We start from the raw sequence: 25,998 nt of genomic DNA on the forward strand, positions 1-25,998 counted from the left end.
TGTGCTTGTGTGAATTCCTTAGGATTTTGTTTATATGAAATGATGCTATCTGTGACTAGAGAGAACTTCCAGGCCGGCGCGGTGGCTCATGCCTGTAATCCCAGCACTTTGGGAGGCTTAGGTGGGAAGATCACAAGGTCAGGAGATAGAGACCAGCCTGGCTAACATAGTGAAACCCCATCTCTACTAAAAATACAAAAGTTATCCCAGCTACCGGGGAGGCTGAGACAGGAGAATTGCTTGAACCTGGGAGGCAGAGGTTGCAGTGAGCCAAGATCATGCCACCTCACTGCAGCCTGGGTGACAGAGCAAGACTCCCTCTCAAAAAAAAAAAAAAAAAAAAATAGAACTTCCAGTAAAATATTGAGTAAAAATGGTCAGAATAGACATTCTTGTCTTGATCTCAGGGAGAAAGCATCCAGTTTTTCTCAACTAAATAGGATGTTAGCTGTGAGTTTGTCACAGCTGGCTTTCATGAAGTTGAGGAAATTTCTCTTTATTCCTAGTTTATTGTGTGTTTTAATAATGAAAAGAGATTGGGATTCTGTGAAAAGCTTTTCCTGTATCAATTGAGATGCTCATATAGTTTTGATACCTTATTAATGTGGTATATTATGTTGATTTTTATATATTATGACAACCTTTCATTCCTGGGATAAATTCCACTTAGTCATAGTAAATAATCCTTTCTATATATTATTTAATTCAGTTTGCTAGTATTTTGTTGAGAATTTTTGTCAATATTGGTCTATAGTTTTTTTTGTTTTTGGCAGCAGGGCACCAAAACAAAATTTTGGGCCTTATAAAAATTATTTACTATATCTAAGCTTTGCTTATATTTTCTGCAAAGTTTGAGAAGGATTGGTGTTAATTGTTGTTTAAATGTTTGGTAAAATTCACCAGTAAAGCCACCTGGTCGGGGACTTTTCTGTCTTTTAAAATTACGAATTTGGCTGGGCACGGTGGCTCATGCCTATAATCAAAGCACTTTGGGAAGCTAAGGCGGATAGATCACCTGAGGTCAGGAGTTTGAGACCAGCCTGACTGAATGGTCAACCCCATCTCTATTAAAAATACAAAAATTAGCTGGGTGTAGTGCCATGTACCTATAGTCCCAGCTACTCAGGAGACTGAGATGGAAGAATTGCTTGAACCCAGGAGGTGGAGGTTGCAGTGAGCCCGCATCGAACCACTGCAATCCAGCCTGGGTGACAAAGGAAGACTCTGTCTCAACAAATAAAAATAAATAAGAAATAAAAATAAAATAATGTAACTAATTCAGTCATTTTGCTGAAGGTTTTTCTTTGTGAATCACTTTTGATTTGCATTTTTCTAGAAATCTGTCCACTTTATCTAGGCTGTCTAATTAGTTAGCATACAATTGTGTATAGCATTCTAATTATTTTTATTTCTGAAAGTTGGGTAGTGATATCTCCTCTTTCATTCCTGATTTTAGTGTTTGAATCTCTCCCTTTTTTTCCTTGGTCAGTATAGCCAAAATTTGTCAATTTTGTTGATCTTCTCAAATAAACAATTTTTGGTTATTTTTATTTTCTTTTTAAATTTTCTATTTCATTTATTTCCTTTTTAGTCTTCTTTCTTTTTCTTCTTTCTCTTCCTTCCTTGTTTTATTTCTTTCTGCTTGTTGTAGGTTTAGTTTGCCCTTCTTTCTTTAGTATCTAATGAAGCAGGTTATTAATTTCTCCTTTTCTAATGTATGTGTTTACAGCTCTAAGTGTCCCTATGAGCACTGCCATCACTGCATCCCATAAGTTTTGGTATCTTATATTTTCATTTTCATTCATCTCAAAGTATTTTCTAATTTCTCCTGTGATTTTTGTTTTTCAATATAGAGAAGGGGTCTCACTCTGTCACCTAAGCTGGAATGCAGTGGTGCGGTCATTACTCACTGTAACCTTGAAATCCTCGGCTCAAAGGATCCTCGCATCTCAGCCTCTCAAGAATCTAGGGCTACAGACAGTTGTCATCATGCCCAGCTAATTTTTTTATGGAGGCAAGATTTTGCTATGTTGCCTAGGCTGGTCTTGAACTCTTGGCCTCAAAATATCCTCCCACCTCAGGCTTCAAAAGCATTGTGATTAGAGGTGTGAGACCCCATGCCAGGCCATCTTGTGATCTCTTCTTTGACCCACTTGTTATTTTGGAGTATGCTGTTTAATCTCTTGCGAATTTCTCAAATTTCCTTTTGTTCTTGATTTCTAATTTTATTACATTGTGGTCAGAGAACATACTTTGTATGGTTTCAATCCTTTGAAATTGACTGAAGCTTGTTTTATGGCCTAACCTCTGGTCTACCCTGGAGAATGTTCCATATTCACTTGAGGAAAATGTTTACTCTGCTGCTTTGGGGTGGAGTGTCTTACACATGTCTTTTAGATCTAGTTGGTTTATCTTGTTCATGGTATTCCATTTATCACTGGTCTATCTAGTTATCCTGTCAGTTATTGAAAGGTGGGAACTGAAATCTCAAACCATTTTTGTTGAATTATGTATTTCTCCCTTAATTCTGTCAGGTTTTGCTCTGTGTATTTTGCTGCTGTTAGGCACATGTGTTTAAATTTGTTCTATCTTCCTGATTTTTTATTATAAAATTGTTCTCTTTATCTCTACTGACATTTGTTGTCTTAAAATCTATTTTGTCTAAAATTAAGATAGCCATTGCACCTGCTTTTGTCTTTTTGAGATGGAGTCTTGCTCTGTTGCCCAGATTGGACTGCAATGGCACCATCTTGACTTACTACAGCCTCCACCTCCCAGGTTCAAATAATTCTTGAATCTCAGCCTCCCAAGTAGCTGGCACTATAGCTGCCTACCACCACACCTGGCTAACATTTGTATTTTTAGTAAAGACGAGGTTTCACCATGTTGACCAGGCTGGTCTTGAACTCCTGACCTCAAGTACTCCACCCACCCCAGCTTCCCAAAGTGCTGGGATTACAGGCGTGAGCCACCATGCCCAGCTTTTGTATTTTTAGTAGAGACAGATTTCACCATGTTGGCCAGGCTGGTCTCAAACTCCTGATCTGCCTGCCTCAGCCTCCCAAAGTGATGAGATTACAGGCACCTGCCACTACGCCCAGCTAATGTTTGTATTTTTAGAAATGGGGTTTCGCTATGTTGGCCAGGCTGATTATCTGCTTTTGAATACTGTTTGCATGGTGTGTCCTTTTCTGTCCTTTTACTTTCAACCTATTTGTGTTCTAAAAAAAAAAACATTTAACTTAAAAATGAAATATTTCTACTAGGTATATTTTTGTTTCAGGTTTTAAAATGCAACAAATTATTTTTTAAAATCCATTTACCACTTTTAAATGAAAACAATTAACATCAAGAAAATAAAAGGTATTTTTATTTTCCCCAACTCTTAACCAGTCTTTGATTTAACTTATAAGGATTTAGTCTTCAAAATTAATTACCATCTAATGGTCCACAATTCTGTTTATGCCAAATCAGCAGAGGAAAGAAATTCCTAACCAAGGAATGCTGCTCAGAAAGTACTGTACCATGTCTCCAAATCCCTGAGGATCAAGTTGGAAAACTGGAAGCAACAGAAAACACAATAAGGTAACTGATTTCACCTGGGGAAAAGTCACTTCCTTTTTTGTTTTTCTTTTAAAAAGACAGAGTCTCACCATGTTGCCAAGGCTGGTCTCAAACTTCTGGGCTCAGGAAATCATTCCACCTCAGCCTCCCAAAGTGCTGGGATTACAGGCATAAGCCACCATGCCCGGCCAAAAGTCACTTCCTAAATGTCAATGTACAAAGTATGTAGGACACCTATGTGTAGCTAGTTGGCTATTTTATTCTCTAGCAAAGCACTGCCCAATCAAAATATAATATGAGCCACAAATACAAATCACATATTACATTTTAAAGTTTCTAGTAGCCATATTTTAACAAGTAAAAAAAAGTGAAATTAATACATTTAACAATAGTTTATTAATAAATATAACTAATATATTTTATTTAACCCAATATATTAACATTCCTACATGTGACCACTGTAAAATTGTTATTCTTGATTTCCTACTAAGTCTTTGAAATTTACTGCGTATTTTACCCTTAAAGCATGTCTCAGTTCAAACAAGCCATATTTCAACTGGTCAACAGTCATAATGGCTAGTGGCTACCTTACTAGGTATTACAACTGTAGCACTGAAAGTTGGAAATAGCCTTTAAATGCTCTGTGATAATCAAATCAAACCTGATTTTTTTTTCTTGACCACAGATTTTTTTTTTTTTTTGAGACAGAGTTTTGCTCTGGTTGCCCAGGCTGCAGTGCAATGGCAGGATCTAGGGTCACCACAACCTCCACCTCCAAGGTTCAAGCAATTCTCCTGCCTTAGCCTCCCAAGAAGCTGGGATTACATGCATATGCCACCACACCTGGCTAATTTTGTCTTTTTAGTAGAGTCAGGGTTTCTCCACGTTGGTCAGGCTGGTCTCGAACTCCCGACCTCAGGTGATCCGCCCACCTTGGCCTCCAAAAGTGCTGGGATTACAGGTGTGAGCCACTGCACCTGGCCTTAACCACAATTATTGTACATTCCTGTAACATGACCACTTATATAATGGGAATACAAAAATGCAATAATCTAACAGGTAGATCTGCAATCAGAATTAAAGTTACAAATTTTAGGGGCTGCAATCTGTATTAGCAATGACAGTCACCATTTATTAAGCATTTACTCTGTGCCAGGCACTATGCCAGGAATTTTAATCGGTAATAAAAAACACTTCTGTTATGCCTACTTCATCAAAGAGGAAACTGGGCTTGATGAAGGTTAACTTGGGCAGATTACAGAGCATATAAGTTGTGAAGCTATCATTTAAACTTGCATATTAGCTGGCTCTGGAGCCTCTGTTCCTTGCCTCCCTAAAATGAGTCCCTCCACCTGCGGATATCCACTGAACCTGAAATACAAAATCAAGAGAAAATGCAAAAGAAAACAACCAAGTCAAAATTTTCCTGGCCTGTGTTCCATTCCACAATTCACTGAGGGCTTCCTGTGCACCAGGTCCTTCAGGATTGTTAGGGTCCCACTTGCCCTGGCTGGGGTGCACTGACTGTATGTAACAGAGTGCTTCAGAGCAGGAACTTGAAAGTTTTGATAAATAGCTGAAAAAAAGGCAAATAGTTCAGCATATTTTCAACAAACAATTTTCCAACCGCTCCCATTTTTTTTTGCTGGCTCTTATCTAGGCAACAGGTAACATCGGTATTAGAGTCAGAAATCTTACTTATCATCCAACTGTCTATTGAATATCTGTCATCCATTCCATATACTATTTTACTCTGCACAATTGGGAGACTAATAGAAAATATGCAAATAGATTTTATATAAACATAAATGTGATACACATGACTATGCAGCAGATGCAGCTTTAAGAGTAATTGTCTAAGGCGAGTCACTGTGGCTCGAACCTGTAATCCCAGCATTTTGAGAGGCTAAGATGGGAGGATAGCTTGAGCCTGGAAGTTCAAGACCGGCCTGGGTAATTTAGCAAGACCCCATCTCTAAAAAGCAAACAAAAAGAGTAATTACTTGTTTAAGGTCTCATTTAACTCTCAAATCCATCTTACTAATAAAAGATGATAATTACTGAGTATCTACTTATGCAGACACCATATAAGTGACTTTACCTACATTATCCTAACTTTCAAAATAATGAAGAACTATTATTCCAATTTTACAGATAAGAAAACAAAGCCAGCATTCTTTTTCATTGTACCCAGTTAATTATTAATAAAAATAAGAATGCCATCAGCTTACACTGGCATAGTTACAGATTATAACACTTTGATTTAAATCATCTAAATTGACCCTCATAACAAATTGTGGTATCAAGAGCATAAGAGCTTAAAACTACCAGGATGAGGACTCATAGAGACCTGAGGCAACTTAAAAAAAATTATTTAGTTGGGAGAATCTTATGTTACTTACATTCAGCACTCTGCAAACCAGAAAGGGCAGACAAAACCAAATTCTGTCCCAGTTGAGAAAAGCTTCCACAGAGGTCTTATAAGCCTAACTTCTCCAAACTTCTCCCATTTCCAGAACACTTGCATCAAGATGGGAGCCCATAAAACTAAAAGCATTAGGAGGAGAGGATTCTGATGCTCTCTAGTTAAGGAGCCTGGTCTCCTGCTGTATTACAAATAGGTCACACCCAGGCTGAGCAGTACTTCCTAACAGCAAAAATGCTGGACTACCTAGGATTTCATGTACCATTGAGATAAACTTTTCTTTGCCCCCCACCTCCTCCTTTTTTGTAAGGGGTTGCAAATGCTCTAAGCAAATGTGCCTCCAGCACTTAATGAAAGTAAGTCTAATAAACTGTAAGGGAAAGGAGCTGGCCATTCACAAGATAAACCACTAAGTACATTAATTTGGGGCAGTTTTGGTTTTTATTTTTATTTTAATGTGGCCAAAGCAGCTAATACGGAGTGAGCAAGACTCAACATTTTCTATCCTTGCATTTTTACTTCCAATTATAAGGTAATGCTAGAAGAACTTTTACAATAATATACTTTTTATTATCCCTATTTTATAGATGAGAAATTGAGGCTTAGTGATATTAAGCACGCAAGGTTACATAGCTAGTAAGAGACTAAAGATCCAAACCCCCTAGACTCAAGTTCAAGGCTCTTTACCTTCCACCATTTGATGTCCTTGGGAAATAAGTCTATACTCCTGTGGGTTGCCTTTATGCAATATCTACGTTCTTTTCTTTTCTTTTCTTTTCTTTTTTTTTGAGAGGGAGTCTCGCTCAGTCGCCCACGCTGGAGTGCAGTGACACAATATGGCTCACTGCAACCTCTGCTTCCTGGGTTCAAGCAATTCTCCTGCCTCAGCCTCCCAAGTAGCTGGGATTACAGGCATGTGCTACCACATCCAGCTATTCTTTTTTGTGTGTGTATTTTTAGTAGAGTGGGGGTTTCACCCTGTTGAAACCCCTGACAGGCTGTTTTAGAACTCCTGACCTCAGGGAATCTGCCCACCTCAGCCTCCCAAAGTGCTAGGATTATAGGTGTGAGCCACCACACCCAGCCCCTGACTTATTTTTTTTTTTTTTTTTTTTTTTTTTTTTTTTTTTTTGAGACGGAGTTTCGCTCTTGTTACCCAGGCTGGAGTGCAATGGCGCAATCTCGGCTCACGGCAACCTCCGCCCCCTGGGTTCAGGCAATTCTCCTGCCTCAGCCTCCTGAGTAGCTGGGATTACAGGCACGCACCACCGTGCCCAGCTAATTTTTTGTAATTTTTAGTAGAGACGGGGTTTCACCATGTTGACCAGGATGGTCTCGATCTGTTGACCTCGTGATCCACCCGCCTCGGCCTCCCAAAGTGCTGGGATTACAGGCTTGAGCCACCGCGCCAAAAATACTCTTATAAACAATAAGAGTTTATGGGAAATGGGCTTCTAAGTGCAGTCTCCAAAATGGCAAGCTTGCAACTGAAAATACAGTCCCCACCTAGGAGGTTTTCTGGACACCAGAACTGGTCTCATTGTTAGGACACCTGCTATCTACCCCAGGTTTACTGGAATTGCTCCTACTTGGGAGGGGGTGTCTTTTCATTCATTAACCTTAAAATTCTTCTTCCCTTTTGATTGGATATTTAAAATGTTAAAATAAGGCTGGGCTGTGATTTCATGTTCTAGCAGTGGATGTCACCACTAACACAAAATTGTTTTGTTTTTATCCTGCCTGAAATAATATTAGGTTTATGCTTTGCTTCATTAGAAAACAAGCTCTGGGCCGGGCGTGGTGGCTCAAGCCTATAATCCCAGCACTTTGGGCAGCCGAGGCGGGTGGATCACAAGGTCAAGATATCGAGACCATACTGGTCAACATGGTGAAACCCCGCCTCTACTAAAAATACAAAAAAATTAGCTGGGCACGGTGGCGCGTGCCTGTAATCCCAGCTACTCAGGAGGCTGAGGCAGGAGAATTGCCTGAACCCAGGAGGCAGAGGTTGCGGTGAGCCGAGATCACACCATTGCACTCCAGCCTGGGTAACAAGAGCGAAACTCCGTCTCAAAAAAAAAAAAAAGAAAACAAGCTCTGGCCGTGCATGTGGACTGAGGCCTGTAGTTCTAACACTTTGAAAGGCAAAGGCAGGAGGATCACCTGAGCTCAGGAGTTTGAGACCAGCCTGGGTAACATGGCAAATCCCCATCTCTACCAAAACGACAAAAATGAGCCAGATGTGGTGGCATGTGCCTGTAGAACAGCTACTTGGAGGGGCTGAGGTGGGAGGATTGCTTGAGCCCAGGAGGCAGAGGCTGCAGTGAACCCAGATCACATTACTGCTCTCCAGCCTGGGTGACAGGGAGACTCTGTCTCAAAATAATAATAATAGGCTGGGCGCAGTGGCTCGCGCCTGTAATCCCAGCACTTTGAGAGGCTGAGGCAGGCAGATCACGAGGTCAGGAGATAGAGACCATCCTGGCCAAGACATGGTGAAACCCCATCTCTACTAAAAATACAAGAATTAGCCAGGCCTGGTGGTGCACGCCTATATAGTCCCAGCTACTCGGGAGGCTGAGGCAGGAGAATTGCTTGAACACTGGAGGTGGAGGTAGCAGTGAGTGAATATCACGCCACTGCACTCCAGCCTGGTGACAGAGCGAGACTCCATCTCAAAAAATAATAATAGTAACAAGGTCCTTATTTTGACAAAGCTGCAAACTTAATTGGAATTTCTATTATTTAGTAACTATTAAACGAATATATGTAATCTACAGACTCATTGCCAATAAAAACACATATCACAACAGGTGCTAAAAAGTAACTGGAGACCAGGCCAAGCCCTAAGCAAGCCTCTAGGCAATTTATCGTCTTTTGCTGTTAACCTCGTCATTTGAATGAGTTGTTTTTGTCTGTAATTCTTAAATCGTAATTACCTTAGCTGATTAAGAAACCTCCTCAGAATCTAAACACCCCCACTACACACCAAAAAAATAATCAAAATTAAAAAAAAAAAAAATACTGCCCCAAAGTAATGTGCATAGTGGTTTGTCCTAGAAGAAATAAGGTGGCATAAGAATGAAAACTTATCACATCTAAGAAATATAAATTCATGAAACCCCGTCTTTATTAAAAATACAAAAATTAGCTGGGCATGGTGGTGCACGCCTGTAGTCCCAGCTATTCAGGAGGCTGAGGCAGGAGAATTGCTTGAACCCAGGAGGCGGAGGTTGCCGTGAGCTGAGATCATGCCATTGCACTCCAGTCTGGGTAACAACAGCGAAACTCTGTCTCAAAAAAAAAAAAAGAGAGAGAGAAATATAAATTCAACAAAGATAGGTCTGCAGACCTCCTGTAGAGAAACCATCGTCATGGCCCAAAACTTTCTAAGGGAATTTTCTCTAGGAATCAATTAGAATTCTTAAAAAAAAAAAAAACTTGGCTGGCCATCACAATTGCACGTGGATCCCAGGGCTCAGCCTAGATTCTGGACACAGTGGCCAAGATTTAAAAATCATTCACCAAAGAGCAAATGTTTTGACTTTCAAAGAGCAGAACTACAGCAGAATAAGCAGAATAGCCAACAGGAAATTAAATTCCCTAAGTTAAATACTAAGTACTGCCAGCAGTACAGAACTACTCTCCATCTCACCCAATATAAAACCTTCTCACTAGAGATATAGTGTCCCTTTGAGGCAGAAGTGAATTTAGTATCTGGGAGCAGTGGCTCACACCTGTAATCCTGTCATTTTGGGAGGCCAGGGTGAGGCGGGGGAGATTGCCTGAGGTCAGGAGTTCAAGACTAGCCTGGCCAATATGGTGAAACCCCGTTTCTGCTAAAAATACAAAAAAGTTAGCTGGCCATGGTGGCGCACACCTGTAATCCAAGCTACTTGGGAGGCTGAGGCATGAGAATTGCTTGAACCCAGGAGTTAGAGGTTGCACTGAGGTGAGATCGCACCACTGCTCTCCAGCCTAGGCGACAGAGCGAAGCTTCCACTGTCACCCTTAGCCCAATGTATTGGATACAACAGGGTCTCAACAGAAGTACCCTTTGATTTGTGCACTGCTCTCTCTGCCTTTGGCAGCCCCAGCAGTTAAAGAACATTGAGTGTATTATCTACGCATTAGAATGCTGAAATTGAAATTATGCCTCTGGGTTCCTAGACTGAGACTGAGGTAGGTATCAGCCCTGTATATCAGTGCTCCTTTAGGAAGAAAGGTTTCTCTCTGCATGTTCCCCAAGCATGGCGAGAACAGAACCCCAAAACAAGGGATTCAAGGAAACAGTTACAGATCCTGGGGTGGGGGCATGTCTGCTACGTGGATATCCGAGGATGACCGATGCCTGGAGGGAGAGCCCAGGGCTGAGTAACCCCTCTTCTGGGCAAGCCCGAGGCGTGAGTCACTGGCGAGCGGGAGAAAGGGGCGGCCTGAGTCCACAGCCCTGAGGGAGGTTGGAGGGTCTGACAGCGCGAGGAGTCTGTGGATGGAAGGGAGGTAGTAGTGGGCCTAAAGGGGCCGCCTTCCCGGGGATGAAGGGCTGGTTCCCAGGGATAAAGGGACCGAGGGGATGGGGCCTGCTCCAGCGGCCGTGGGGAGGGGCCGGGAGCCCGCAAGGAGGCCGGCCAGCTCGCGGCACCGAAATCTCCCGCGCTCAGGAGCTGGCCCCTCCTCCCCGGCCAGGCCCCAGGCCCCTCGCCGCGACCCGGCCCGCCGGCGGGCTCCTCCCGCAGTCCCCGCCACGCAGCCCCGGCCTCAGCCCAGGTCTCGACCCCGACCCGAGCCCTGGCCCAGCTGCGAAGCCGCCGGCCGGCCCCACCCGCGCACAGCCAGGCGGCCCACGGCGCGCGGACAGTGACGGCACCGCAGGGTGCGTGGCCAATCGGCGCAGCCCCCGAGGAGGCGGCCTCGGCACCGCCCCCCGCTCCTAGGACCAATGAGGCGGCGGCGCCCGCGGCCCCAACGGGGTGAGAGGCCGCGAGGCCCCGCCCCGTCCTCCCCTTTCCCCTTTGCCCCGCCCTTCCCGCCCGGCCCGCCCCCCCGCCCCCCCCCGCGCCCCGCGCCGCCGCTGGTGCCGGTCCCCGCGCTGGGCCCGCCCCCGCTCCTCCCGCGGCCCGCCAGCGCGCCTCACGGCTCCTGTCTCCCCTCCCTCCTTCTCTCTCACGCCTAGCGCAATGGCGGCGGCCGCGGCGGAGCAGCAACAGTTCTACCTGCTCCTGGGAAACCTGCTCAGCCCCGACAATGTGGTCCGGAAACAGGCAGAGGTAACCGAGTTCGCCGCCCCCATCTCCGCGCCCTGGCCGGCGCGCCGACCTTTCCCGACGCTGGCCCCGCCGGGCCTCCGCTGGTCCGCGGCTGCCGCGGAGGCTGGGCCCGGCGGCCGGCGGCCAGCGGCCGCGCAGCCCACGTGTGAGGCGGCCCGTGGCGCCCGGTCGTGCCCCCGGGCTTTTCCGGCCATTGCTGCCGCGGCGCCCGGCGCCAGTTAGCCTCCCGCCGCCGCTCGCACCCACGTGCGGCCGCTCCCGACCCGCTGCCCCCGCCCAGGTGTGGGGTGCCGGGCGGGCCCCGGGCCCCAACTTCGCTGGCCACCCCCACTTCCGAGCTGCCCGCTCGCCCTTTTCCCGCTCTCTCCCAGCGGGAGCCCCCACCAACCTTCCAGCAGCCGTCCCCACCCAGCCTGGCGCTGTGGGTCTCCCAAACCCTGGCTGCTACCTGACCCGTCACCCCTGCTTCTGCCCCCTGCTCATCTCCACACCGTCTGTCCCTCTCTTTGAAATGTGTGCCCTGCCTTGTCGCTGCTGCCTTTCCGCTTGTTTCCATTTAGTTTTCTTTACCATTTTAGTTCCTAACATCAGAAGCCAAATTTCCCTACCCTCTTCCACCCTCGTTTTGTGAAGTTGCCTTTAGGGTTTCCTTCTATGCAGTTTCCACCTTACTCTGGGTTTATAATACGCTTACTCTGCTCTTCCTTCAGATAAATTTTCTTTGCTCTCTAGAGAATCGTGGGATAAATGGGATGTAGTGGGACTTCCGTTGTTTAACTGGTCCGGTACCATATGTTTAAGTCTTCAACTTCATGAAATCTAACATGAATCTTTTTCAAGCCACCTCTGGTTCCTGGCCTCCAAAATGTGGAGATAGTTTCAAGTGACAGTATTTTAAATATCTGTAAGCTCATTTACCAAGTTCACTAGAACACTGATGGTACATTGTAAGTGTTGAGACCACGATTCTTGTGAGATACTTAAGGGGAGGGAGAAAGTTTATAATGTATTATCATAGCTTACTGCCAAACTTGATTACATATGGAGTTTTTACAACCATGCGATTGAAGAGTTTTATAAGGTTAAGTGAAGGATGTTTAGCCAGATATTTTTACAGAGCAAAAATTAATTTTACATATAGCTAATGAAATTGATGACAGGTCCTCTTCTGAAATCAAGACTTTTACAGGTGTCTTTAAAACCACAGTGTTGTTAATACTTATTTTGAATAGATGGTGGATATGCTGGTTACACTTAGAGGTTTTATATTAAGTAAACACACTGAAAATTCTGTTATACCTGAAAAGGAATTTTCAAATATTCACTTTATTAACTTTTTATTTATTATACGTGTAATACATGTTCAGGGTAAAAATTCAAACAGTTAATAGGATAGTTTTTTATCCCATTTCCCAAAGCTGACCACTCTTAAATGTCTCATGAATCTTCTCTGAAAATATATCTTAACATACACATTCATTTTTTACTTGAATGGGCTTATAATACACACTATTTTGCAACTTGGATTTTTCACTCAGTATATTTCACATTGGTTCATAAGTGAGATTTTTGGCAAACTATAATTTATACATCATATGGATAGATATTTATATAAGCAACCCTCTATGAAATGGATATTGAGGTTTCCAGTGACCTGCTCTTTTAAAAATAGTACTATGCCCAGGAGTACATGTATACCTATCTTTGCAGTTTGCCAAGTTTGCTTGTAGAATACTGAAAAGTAGCATTATTCCTAGAAGTAACATGCATGTATTGCACCAGTTTGCCTTGGGGATGTGATGATGTTAAAAAAGGAAATTAATGCTTTCTGCTAACTCTTGAGATAATTTTTCGTCAAAATAAGTTTTTAATCCCAACCCATAATAGAAATTTCCGTGTGTTACAAAGCAGAACAGCATTGTAATTAGTAAGCTAGTTTAATTCTCCCTCTTCCCTCCAATTGCTTAAGTCTATTGTCAAGCCTAGTGGGGAAGCTCTCTTCTATTGAACTAAATACCAGTGTCTGGTTTAGCTTGAATTCCAATTGGTGCCTGTTGTAAATCTTTTATCACTTACATCACTTTGGGGATAGTTATCAGCATTCAGCACATTTTCTCATCAAGAGCATTTGGAAATTAGTATTGTTATTCTTTTAGTCTCTATTCCTAGTGAAAAGATTCATATACGAGGTTTTGACTTTCTTTGTGTATCCTGAGAATATATTAATACGTAAAGTAAGTACTGTGATACAGAATTTTCTGGTTTGACCCCCAAAAAAGTAAATATGAAGCGAAGCTCCCTGGTGCCATATAACACCCTTTTCTTTTTTGCCTAATGAAACAAGCCTTTTGTAAGAAATCAAATGAAATAAAATTAGCATTAAGTCTGATATAGCAAATATAGAAATATTTTCTGTGAACTAAAGAATTGGCCAGGGCTCAGTAAATACCTTTGTAATTTACTCATTCAAAATAAAAATACTTAGTCAACACATAAATACCAAATTGTTGACTAAGGCGACTTCTTTTGTATTCAAATATGGTTTTATGTTTGGTTGAAATCATTGAAGGGACTTCAAAACTCTAAAAAGTTAAAACTTTTTCCATTGTGTGCACCATTAGACAGGCTTTATATTTTATTTCTATTGTGATAATGTGAATAAACTTGAATAAATCATTGACAAGTAGTACAAAGTAGAGTTTTTATGGTATTTATGACTAGACTTTTTATATGATATAAGCTTAAGTATTTACTAATCATTACTAAGGTTCTCCATACAGACTTTATTCCTCATTGATTCTAATAGCAAATTTCATTTAGTGTTTTTTGTAGAGACAGGGTCTTGCTATGTTGCCCAGGCTGGTCTTGAACTCCTGGCCTCAAGCGATCCTCCCATCTCCCAGTATTGGAATTACAGGCATGAGCCACCACACCCAGCCCATTGTTGAGATTTGAATGGACAGACGATAACACTGAAAAATATACCTGCTTGTTGAGGAACCAGGGTCTTAATAGATAAAAGTCATGGGTCCCCTTTTTTCCTTTTCCTCATACAGGGTAGGCTTTATGCAATGAGATAAGTACACATGAGCTTTTCTTCTTCGTGGGCAGGGAAGAGGCGGAGGAGAAGTCTTTGCATTGTGTGAATTGTATAAGGTGGAAACAAATAGAATTGAAATTTTGTTTGCCTCAACACTGGTAACATTCACTGAACCTAACTGGACTAGTGCTAGGAATAGTATTAGAAACAGTCTTTATAATTGCTATACTCTAATGTGCTAGATACTCATATGGAAAGATAAAGAGGTACCATCCCTGTCTATTTGGAAATTAGACTGCGTAACCATTATCCTTGACCATTGTGGTGGTATTGATAGAATACTGTATTTGGATTACGATAATGGAACGTATCAGATGGAGAGAACCCTGTCTCAGCAGAAATCATCTGTCACTCATACTAAACTCTCACACTATGGGCTTCTAATTCATTATGGAGTAGAGTTTAATATTTGACCCAATGTTAAGTCTACTAGAGTTAGCATAGTCACACCATCAGTTCCCCCTGGGCAGGAGTAGAGAGCCTCAGGTTTTATATTAAGTTTTCTGAGAGTGCTAGCCTCATAAAGGAATTTTTACAAAAACTTGATTTAGACCACTGGAAATGTAAGTGTTAAACACTGATCACATCATCAGTGTATAGTTGGCTAAGCTGGGTGCTTTTTATTGTATAGTGAGATACTTTTTAAAAGGAAACATACTACTGGTATAAGCAGTTGCTTTGGTAAATAATAAGTGAAAAGTCTCAAAGGTTCATAACGATTTTGCAGTCAGCGTTTGAATATCTTTACATAAATTATCCCTTCGGGATAAATAAATTCAGACCATCTTCTCTCCTCAGCTGTGAATACTTTTTGGCAGTTTTCAGCATTGTTATCATCCTATGTGCTTTTTACTAGAATGGAAACTTGAGGTTATCAGAGGATCTTGAATCCTCCTTTCCCCCCAAAATCTTTTCTTCCCCAGACAGATGATATTTGAAAAGTTTGAAAACTGCAGCACTGTATAAATAAAACTGTTTTTTTAATGAAGTGAAATTGAGAGCTTTCGGTACCAGAGAGATTTTGAATGTGGTTGGCCTTACAGGACCAGAGTTCTGTCTGCCATTCATTGTCTGTGATCTTGGGCACATCATTAACTTGTAAGCTTTTGTTTCCTTATCTGTTAATATCTCACGGATGCCATGTGGCCCTGAGTAAAAGCTTTAAGGTAGATGTGGATTCAAAATAGCCTTGTTTTTCCTCCCTTGTCACTTTGTTCCAGAAAAGCCAGGTAGCTATAGAGGTATGGTAACGGTGAGGGCAGGTGAGCGCTAAAGAAACCCTAAATTGCTAGATAATGATGGATTAACATTTACTTACTAAGAAGCTTCTTAGAGGAAACAATTCCAAATGTACTTAAATTGATTTCTTTTCCATAGTGAACAAATACCATTAGAATTCTTGGACATGAATCTGCACTTTTCTGGACAGCGTATAGTGGTTCTTATTTTTTAATCTGTTCTGATCATCTGTCTGTTAATTGGTGTCAGCTTTTTATTATTAACCAATTTGTTGTGATTTTACTTTATTAACAGACAATAGAGTGTCCTGAGTCACAAACCTCTTGCTAATAATCTACAAAAGACATTAAAGCCTCCTGACCAAATTTATCCTGACCACATTCATTTATGTATGTAATATGGTTTTAGTATGATCTTTGCTTGGAAGAAATGTAACATAAAAAATTTGAATACTTTGTTTCTCTGAATACTTTGTTCCTCTGACTTACTTCCAGTATGTGTCTGATGGTTCTAAGTAGTGGTAATTTGAACCAGTGGTACATCATTCAATCTAAAAACTGTTAACAGTTTCTCATAATGTAAGGTGATTTTAAATAAGCACTAAAATTTGCAGCACAATGGCATAAGTCACATTTGGCAATTTTTTGACTCTCTTAGGCCTTGAGTTTTGTTAACCAGGGAGCAAAAAATTGGGAAAACATGCACACACATGAGAAACATTTGTTTAAGAGAAAGGAACTTGGTAAGTAACCTGGTAGACATCTTCTATTCCCTAACATATCTGAAGTATATTTCATGTCACAGAAGGTGTTAACACCAGACCTAGATTAAATAATTACTGATGCATCCTTCCCACTCTTTATTTCTTTCACTGGTTTACCCATGGAGTTTTCTAACATTCTTTCCTATTTTTTTAAATGTAGGAAACCTATGAGAATATCCCAGGCCAGTCAAAGATCACATTCCTCTTACAAGCCATCAGAAATACGACAGCTGCTGAAGAGGTACTATCTTAATATTTGTGACTATTACATTCTTAGAAAACAAGTTTTTAGATAATGATCAGAGTAGAAATGAGAATTGTGATTTTCCACATAGACTTTACTAGAACTTTGAACTTATTGTTTACTGAAAGCTACCTAGGAGTTAATCATGTAATTTTTTTAAGTACTTTGTATTAAGAATGAGAATTGCCTTTTTTGTATAAGATAATATGTCCAGGATAGATGAATATTAATGGTTTTATTAAATTTAAGTGCTTTGAATTTTTTTTTTTTTTTTGGAGATACAATCTTCCTCTGTTGCCCAGGCTGGATTGCAGTGGTGCTATCTCGGTTCACTGCAACCTATGCTTCCTGGGTTCAAGCAATTCTCCTTCCTCACCCTCCCTAGTAGCTGGGATTACAGGCATCCACCACCATGCCGGGCTAATTTTTGTATTTTTAGTAGAAACAGTGTTTCGCCATGTCGGCCAGGCTGGTCGTGAACTCCTGACCCTAAGTAATCCACTCCCCTCAGCCTCCCACAGTGCTGGGATTACAAGCATGAGCCACCCTGCTTGGCCTAATTTAAGTGATTTTTGTAGCTAAAAATTTTCTTTCCTTGAAACAATTCGTTGTAAAGGAGTAACTTAGTTCAGTGTTTTGATATGTTACCAATCTTTTGCCTATCTTTAAAAATTTATGCTTATAACTAGCTCTAGATGAAGTGTGTATACTAAAGACATACTTAGGAACAGATACATTTTCTAGAATATTTTATTAGAATCATGGTTTTTAGCTAGTTACCTGGTTACTTTACCAAAATCAAATTTGCTTTTGTGTCCTTTCTTTTTTTTTTTTTTTTTTTTTCTTTTTTGGAGACAGAGTCTCACTCTGTCACCCTGGCTGGAGTGTAGTGGCTTGACCTCTGTTCACTGCAGCTTCCACCTCCCAGTTCAAGTGAGTCTTCTGCCTCCGAAGTAGCTGAGACTAGAGGCGCATGCCACCATGCCCAGCTAATTTTTGTATTTTTAGTAGTGATGGGGTTTCGCCATATTGGCCAGGCTGGTCTTGAACTCCTGACTTCTTGATCCGCCTGCCCCCCCCACCCACCACCACCTCAGCCTCCCAAAGTGTTGGGATTACAGGCATGAGCCAACCTACCCAGCCTGCTTTAATTTTAGGAATTCTTTTTCCCTATGGTAAAACAAGGCTATTTTCTACGATTTTATAGTTTTCTGCTACTGGTGGAGGCATTTCATAGCTGATTTTCCCCCCATGGGTTAATATCCTCATAAATATTGAATATCTCTTTACTTTGGGAAAGGTATAAAAATGCCCAAGTCTAGAAAATGTTCTAACTACAAAATACTACGTTTAGAGTCATAGTGTAAGAATTTTTTGCTAACAGTCAAACTGTATGTAAAGTGCTTATCCTTCATGGAAGTAAAATCACACCAAACTTCTACATCATGTTTCACCTGACTTCTTCCAGTAACTTTTCTCTAAGCAGATGAATAGTCAAGCAGTTTAGATAGATAGCAACTTCTTGTTCTCTCATAGCACTTTAAAAGCCATATAAAAGTATCCTAGGTTTTTTTTTTTAGATGACAAGAGGTACTTTGCTTTTGTATCATGGTCTTTTCTGTAACTCAAAATGGATGTCAGATGTGAAGAAGAACCATATGCAGGGTAGCTTCTATCACTAAAAACAGATGACTGTTCTAATTATTGAAGATTAGTGCAAGTTAGCTAGTAAACAACTTTTAAAGCCAAGAAGAATAATGAAAATTACTGAATTTTATTTTTTAAACTTGGATTAAGCCTTATTTAAATCTTAACTTGATTTAAGAATTAGTGACAGCATCTTGATTGTGGCTTTATAGTTTTCAGTATATGTGTGAGAAGAATTGCACATGAGTTTTAACCACTTTTATAAGAATTGTAACCACTTTCTAGAACATGTTAAATATTTGTAAAGGTTTCTACCTACTATAATTTTCAATAAAGAGATTTCTCAGTGAAAAGTAATGGAGAAAAAAAAATAGCCAATTTTATTTCCATAGCTTAACATTTTTTGTTGGTCAGATTCCCAAAGTAATAATCGTGATAATGAGTAACATCAGCCTGGAGAAAGCAAGAGCAGGAAAGATTAGGTTCAATGTTCTCAATAGTTTATTGGTTTGATTTGATAAAATTTTAGAATGGCATTTGTCTTAGCGTTTCTTTTGATAATCTCAAGTAATGTTTTTGTTGTTGTTGTTCTTTGAGACGGAGTTTTGCTCTTGTTGCCCAGGCTGGAGTGCAGTGGTGCAATCTTGGCTCACCGCAACCTCCGCCCTCTAGGTTAAAGATTCTCCTGCCTCAGCCTCCCAAGTAGCTGAGATTACAGGCATGCACCACCATGCCTGGCTAATTTTGTGTTTTTGGTAGATACAGGGTTTCTCCATGTTGGTCAGACTGGTCTCTAACTCCTGACCTCAGGTGATCCACCTACCTCAGCCTTCCAAAGTTCTGGGATTACAGGCGATAGCCACCGCACCCGGCCTGATAATCTCAAGAAATGTTTTACAGAAAATACCAAATGTAATTACACAGATTTGAAAATGAGTATCTAAGAAGGCACATGTTGAAATGGATTAGCATGTTTTAGGTAGTGGGAACTTGTAATGTTTGTTTGCTTGAAAGAAGCATTTTATCTAAGATGCTAATGAAAGGGCAGTTTTATAACAAGTTAGTCCAGGTTGGGAGCCTAAGGTTGGATGGGAAAGGCACTTGATATTCTGGAATGAGACCAGACAGAGAAGTAGGAAAAGCATTCATTATAGGGTTTACAATTTAAGATTTGTTTTTCTGCAAAATCATGTGTTAAAAATAGGAATTAAAGACAGGTTTATCATTGCTGAGATATGTGTTCCTAATTGAATTGTAATGTGTTTAAGAGTTTTCCTTATATTAAGTAAAAATGGCTTATTTTGTAGCACTTTCTATATAATAGACTAATGTAATTAGAAAAAGTTACATATGTTACTTCTTTAGGAAACTGACAAGGTACCTTGAAATACAAATATACAACAGTGAAATACATCAATGGCAGAATGAATCTAGTTATTAACAATGTTATCTATTTATAGGCTAGACAAATGGCTGCTGTTCTCCTAAGACGTCTCTTGTCCTCTGCATTTGATGAAATTTATCCAACACTTCCCTCTGATGTTCAGACTGCCATCAAGAGTGAGCTACTCATGATTATTCAGGTGGAAACACAATCTAGCATGAGGAAAAAAATTTGTGATATTGCTGCAGAACTGGCCAGGAATTTAATAGGTGTGTATGCAGGTGCACTTGTGTTACCAAAAGCATGGGTATATTCTTCCTTTGTTTTTTTTGTGTGTGTTTGTTTGTGACGGGGTTTGGCCATGTTGGCCAGTCTGGTCTCGAACTCTGACCTCAGGTGATCCGCCCACCTCGGCCTCCCAAAGTGCTGGGATTATACCATGCCCATCCCCCACTTTTTTTTTTAATGGAATCTTTTAGAGTAAAATTTACAAGTACCTGAGTACCATTTATTCTGTTCAAAATGAGTGTGATTATGGATTTTGCATTTAGAGCCAGAAATTACAGATGTTCTGAAATCCAGTCATAGGACTCACCTGTTGGTATTCAAAATACCCATGTGAGGCTGGGCACAGTGGCTCACGCCTGTAATCCCAGCACTTTAGGAGGCCAAGGTGGGCACATCGCTTGAGTCCAGCAGTTCAAGACCAGCCTGGGCAACATGGCAAAACCCCATCTTTACAAAAAAATTAGTGGGCGTGATGGTGTGCACCTGTTGTCCTAGTTACTTGGGAGACTGAGGTGGGAGAATCACCTGAGCCCCAGAAGCTGGAGGCTGCAGTAAGCTATGATCATGCCACTGCACTCCAGCCTGGGCAACAGAGCAAGACTGTCTCAAAACAAAAAACAAATCCATCTGGAAAAGTAATTTCATAATTTGCTTGAAAATTGGCAGTTATATTCCCTCCTAAATTTATAATGTTTTAGAAGCATGGGCTAATTAATGATGTAACCTACTTTGTACATTAAACTTGCCAGTTGAACTAAAAATTAGTGACTCCAGTGCTTTTGCTGTTGTGTATGTATGCTGACAAATATATACATATACTGTTATACGGCTGTACTATGTAAAAAAAAATTTATTTATTTTTTTTTTTTGAGATGAAGCTCTTGTTGCCCAGGCTAGAGTGCAATGGTGCCATCTCTAGCTCACTGCAACCTCCACCTCCGGGGTTCAAGCGATTCTCCTGTCTCAGCCTCCTGAGTAGCTGGGATTATAGGCATGCGCCACCACACATAGCTAAATTTTTTTGCATTTTTAGTAGAGACTGGGTTTCTCCATGTTGGTCAGGCTGGTCTCAAACTCCTGACCTGAGATGATCTGCCCGCCTTGCCCTCCCAAAGTACTACCATTCTTGGCCTATGTACATTTTTAATGCCCAAAAATATTTTTTTAAGTGAGGTAAAAGGCAAACATCATTAAAAATGCATTTTGCTAAAGGTAAAAATCCTTTTTGATCAACTAAAAATACTAATAATGTAATCGAACATGCTACTTTTTATTCTTGCTCAAAAAGCTTTATTTCCACTTGATCTAGGTCTTGGGAGAGGGTTCCAGTGTGGTTTAAAAGCTGCCTAATTGCTGGAGGGAGAGGCTCAGGCAGAAGGCCTGATTCTTTGATTGGGGGAGGACCCTTAGAGGTCACTGGACTTTTAGTGTTGTTTGATGAGCCTTTTGAAGAGACACTTGCCCAACTCAGTCTAGGAGCCAACTAGTCTATGTGGGTCAGTCAGGTTTCACTCCCTCATCTAGGAAATGTCGCTCCAAGAAGTCACAGAGATGGGGATCTGTGCAGGCTGAACCGAGGGCATGAAGATTCAGAAGGGCCTGGTTCCTGGTTCCAGTTCTTCTCCAGGGCCATGGCTGCTTCCATGGTGTCCTGGGTTTGCCCCACTCATCTTCAGACTTCTGCTCCTTCTAGAAGAGGGTGTGGCCATGGCCACTTCTGGGTTTTTTTGTGGGTTTTTTTTTTTTTTTTTTTTTTTTGGTGGAGGAGACAGGGATTTATAAATGTGATTGTAAGCACAGCTTGTTTAGATGGTGTTTTTAATAGTTGAAATCAGAGCTAAATGGTAGATTATTGATTGAGCTTAGTACATTATGACACTAATTTTAAAATCTCACCAACCAGTAATGCAGTAAGTTCTTACTCAATTCAGCTAGCAGATTGTATCCTTTCTTGTATCAACCATTTCTTAGAAACTAATGGGGAATGTGTCAAGTTTTGTATTTTAGATGAGTTCAAATTAATTTTGAATGTTTTTTAAAGGAAATCTTGCTCTGTTGCCCAGGCTTGAGTGCAGTGGTGTGAACACGGCTTACTGCAACCTCTACCTCCCAAGTTCAAGTGAATCTCCTGCCTCAGCCTCCAAAGTAGCTGGAACTGTAGGCATGCACCAATATACTCAGCTAATTTTTTTCTTTTTGAGATGGAGCTTTGCTCTTGTTGCCCAAGCTGGATTGCAATGGCGCAATCTGAGCTCACCGCACCCTCTGCCTCCAGGTTCAAGCAATTTTCCTGCCTCACTAAGCCTCCTGAGTAGCTGGGATTACAGGCATGTGCTACTGCAGCTGGCTAATTTTGTATTTTTAGTAGAGATGGTTCTCCATGTTGGTCAGGCTGGTCCCGAACTCCTGACCTAAAGTGATTCGCCCACCTTGGCCTCCCAAAGTGCTGGGATTACAGGCATAAGCCACCACACCTGACCAATTGTTTTTTTTTAGTAGAGACAGGGCCAATTGGGTTTCATCCTGTTGGCCAGGCTGGTCTCAAATGCCTAACCTCAAATGATCTGCCCTGCTTGGCCTCCCAAAGAGCTGGGATTATAGGCGTGAGCCACTGCACCGGCCCTAATTTTGAATATTTTTAAATTGCTTAGAAAAATTCTACTTCAGGTTTTAAGTATGAAGATATGAATGTTTATAGGTGACATCGTTTCTCATTCAGAAACACTTAATAATGGAAACATTTCCAAAGTATTCAAAGTGCTCTCATTTTTTAAAGCAGTTATTTTATTTCCCCTCAAAGCATCAACTTTAGGTTGAAGAGACAGATTAAGGATGTTTTGTTTATTTAATGTCAGCTTATCAGCACACTTGTCATTCCACAAAAGTTCAAATATGGGGGGATGTTTAAAAAGAAAACATCTATAATTCATCTGTAAGTTGTATAACTCTTAAGGTCTTCATGGCAATATAACCACAGAGTGTTATAAGTGGCACAGTAGAATTTTGTGGTCACTTATTTTTATTACAAAGTATTATTAAAAATCTTTTAATCTCTTTAAATAATAAACATATTAATAACATTCTCTGGTACTGTTTGCACCAAACTGCAAAGTGTGTGAGTACCCTGTATGGGTCCTGAGATTCTAACCCTGATGTCTTCTCAAGTTCCAGAGTAATTGTTACTTTGGTTTCACGACCTTGCCATCAAATACTAGCTTTGCCTGCTTTTTAAACTCTTCTGTAACAATGGTCTATATAAAGGGGTCAAGCAATCAAATGTTTGTACCGTTAAAAGTGGTGCCTTCTCTTCAAATTCCACTCCTTAGGAATAACCTCTGCTGGCCAGGTGCAGTGACTCAAACCTGTAATCATAGTACTTTGGGAGGCCAAGGCTGGTGGATCAGCTGAGGTCAGCAGTTTGAGACCAGCCTGGCCAACATCATGAAATCCCATCTCTGCTAAAAATATAAAAATTAGCGAGGCCCAGCTACTCCAGAGACTGAGGCAGGAGAATTGCTCCAACCAAGGAGGCGGAGGTTGCAGTGAGCTGAGATTGCGCCCTGGCACTCCAGCCTGATTGAAAGAGCGAAACTCCATCTCAAAAAAGAAAAGAAAACGGAAAAAGAACCTCTGCTAATATCTGTGTTTATGTAATCCAAATATAGAGTTGTTTGGTTTGTTGGTTTGTTTGGTCTTTTTATTTATTTATTTACATGGTTATGATGCTATTTCTTATTTTTATGGTTGAAGGACAGAATATCTTGGAGTTTTAAAAAATAGCAACAGTGACATTTTTCAGTAATCCATGTTTTGAATGAGGCTTATGAAATGAAAGCATTTACTCCTAGTCTATTGAAGTTCTGACTTAACGCTTTATGTCGGATTTGTTTACTTTTAGATGAGGATGGCAACAACCAGTGGCCTGAAGGTTTGAAGTTCCTTTTTGATTCCGTTAGCTCTCAGAATGTGGGACTTCGGGAAGCTGCCCTTCACATTTTCTGGTATATACGTTAAGCTACTTTTTTGAGACCTTTGATTTCATGAATGCCCTAAACACCTTTTAATTGATTATTTTAGCCTAATTTAACTTTTTATACTTAAAATGAAAATAATGCAAGTTTTCCACCGCTTGCTTGCTTTCTCTTTGTCTTTTATGATTCTGAAAGTTTTATTGAACAGTTTCCTCTCCTTTACTTAGAGATTAACCTAGTACTGAATGTAGCTTCTGTGAAACCACTTTAATAATGATGTCTTGAGGAGGAGGAGCATGCAGGTGAATCCCCATTACGTGTTCTGGGTCTTCTGACCAAGTTTTATAATAGCTTATCAAACCAGTATTTTTATAAGCAAATGGTCTGAGTTTAGAATTAAGTGATTATTCTTTGCCCCACTGTGTTACTTTTTCTACTGCACTTAGAATGTGGTCAGTATATTAGATTTATACATTTTCAAGATCATACACATTTTAGGCATTATATCATTTTCTGCTTTAGTTGCCAAGTGTATCTTTGTTTATATCAGTAATTCAGATTAGAGAATGCAGATGGTCAGAGAGCATCGTTAACTGTAGTTTTCATCAGAAAACCTGTGGTTGCTCTTGTCCCATCCTGCACTCCAGGTCAGCTTTCGACTGAGAGTAATAAGGATAAAAGCATGTAGCTGGGAATGGGCTGCTGAGTAGCCTCTAACCCAGTCCATACTTCTCCAGTATGTTTTCATTCACTTAACCCAAAATCAAGATTGCTTAGAGGATGGGTAGATGATGTTCAACCTAAGGATTAATGCATACTGAGTCAGGTAAACAAATAGTTCATTAGAGATTCTAGTTCATACTTTACTAAGATATTAATATAATGTAGCTTTTAAAGAATGTTTGGATTATCTTTTAGGAACTTCCCTGGAATTTTTGGGAACCAGCAGCAGCACTATTTAGATGTCATCAAACGGATGTTAGTTCAGTGTATGCAAGATCAGGAACACCCATCGGTAAATAATTCCAATCCTATTAATATTACCATCTATTTTCATCTAACTTTTGAAAGAAATTAGTGTGTTAGGAGGTTGTTTTTACTTTTATACTTTAAAATATAAACCTCAGTTTTACTGATAAAAAATAACTTGATCTTGAGTAGGAAATCTTAAATTTGCATTTATCAAAAATTTTTTGTGTTTGACATTTTTTCTTCATTTTAGATCAGGACATTATCTGCTAGAGCTACAGCTGCATTTATACTTGCAAATGAGCATAATGTTGCTCTGTTCAAACATTTTGCAGACTTGCTGCCGGGATTTCTACAGGTAGGAAAACAGTATAGAATAACTCATAATTATATCTTACTTGGTTTTCATTAGCGTTCTTTAATGCATTCATTCATTTATACAACAAATGCATATTGCCTCTTAAGTTCTGGCACTAGGGATACAGGAGTGAACAAAACATAGGCAAATCTCAGTCTCCATTGAGCTTATGTTAACTGCCTGTAAGGACACTTTTAGTCTCTTACAATATTTATAGTTATAGATGTTTTTTGTAATGTAAATGGTGGAAGCAGTTATGTACTTATTATTGAATATGTAGATTATTTTAGTTAAATAACCTGTGAGATTTAATGCCCATTTTACGTAACGAAAAACTACTCTTGACTACAGGATGTGTAATAGTTTGTGTTATAATGTAAGTTTTTGGTTAATTCACATTATTGTTAAGGATGTTAATGTTTTAAGGATACTTTCTGCTTTAATCAAAGCAAAATAAGATTAGACAAGGTAGAGCATATGTTCAAGACAACTTGTATCTATGCTGCTAGGAAAAAAAAATTTTTAAATAAAATGTAAAATATTGGACAAGTTAGTGGTTCCCAATCTTGTCAGACTCCCAAATCCCTCTTTTATGACAATCTTTTGGTAATTTTTCATATACTTCTTAAAAAATGAAATGCATAAGTAATGTAACATATATATATGCACAGTATTTTAGAATATTAATATATGGCCTTAACTAAATACAAAGAAGAAAATTTAAAAAGGTATAATAAAATGACATGCTTTTCCTTATGTAAATGATCAGACAGGAC

General features: G+C 40.3%; 1 protein-coding gene and 1 long non-coding RNA gene across 6 annotated transcripts in view; both read left to right on the plus strand.

The window, feature by feature from the left end:
• Positions 1-25,998, plus strand: part of IPO5 (importin 5) — a 66,040-nt gene that overhangs the window by 9,427 nt on the left and 30,615 nt on the right. For 2 of the 5 annotated variants that reach the window (XM_035292901.3, XM_035292898.3), the window contains exons 3-9: positions 3,475-3,585; positions 11,166-11,259; positions 16,522-16,602; positions 19,713-19,905; positions 23,823-23,925; positions 24,814-24,910; positions 25,118-25,222. In XM_035292901.3, coding sequence (XP_035148792.1) covers positions 11,170-11,259; positions 16,522-16,602; positions 19,713-19,905; positions 23,823-23,925; positions 24,814-24,910; positions 25,118-25,222 — 669 coding nt within the window. In that variant the 5' untranslated portion in view covers positions 3,475-3,585; positions 11,166-11,169. Of the gene's footprint in view, positions 1-3,474; positions 3,586-11,150; positions 11,260-16,521; positions 16,603-19,712; positions 19,906-23,822; positions 23,926-24,813; positions 24,911-25,117; positions 25,223-25,998 lie in introns of those variants that run through there. The other 3 variants (XM_078370288.1, XM_078370252.1, XM_002742492.7) reach the window with 2 other exon arrangements.
• LOC144582226 (uncharacterized) lies at positions 12,105-16,344 on the plus strand. The gene is made up of 3 exons (XR_013534654.1): positions 12,105-12,206; positions 15,893-15,987; positions 16,256-16,344. It is a non-coding gene; the product is annotated as an uncharacterized LOC144582226 (long non-coding RNA).

This window comes from Callithrix jacchus, chromosome 1 (assembly GCF_049354715.1).
Source record: "Callithrix jacchus isolate 240 chromosome 1, calJac240_pri, whole genome shotgun sequence".
Classification (NCBI taxonomy): Eukaryota; Metazoa; Chordata; class Mammalia; order Primates; family Cebidae; genus Callithrix; species Callithrix jacchus.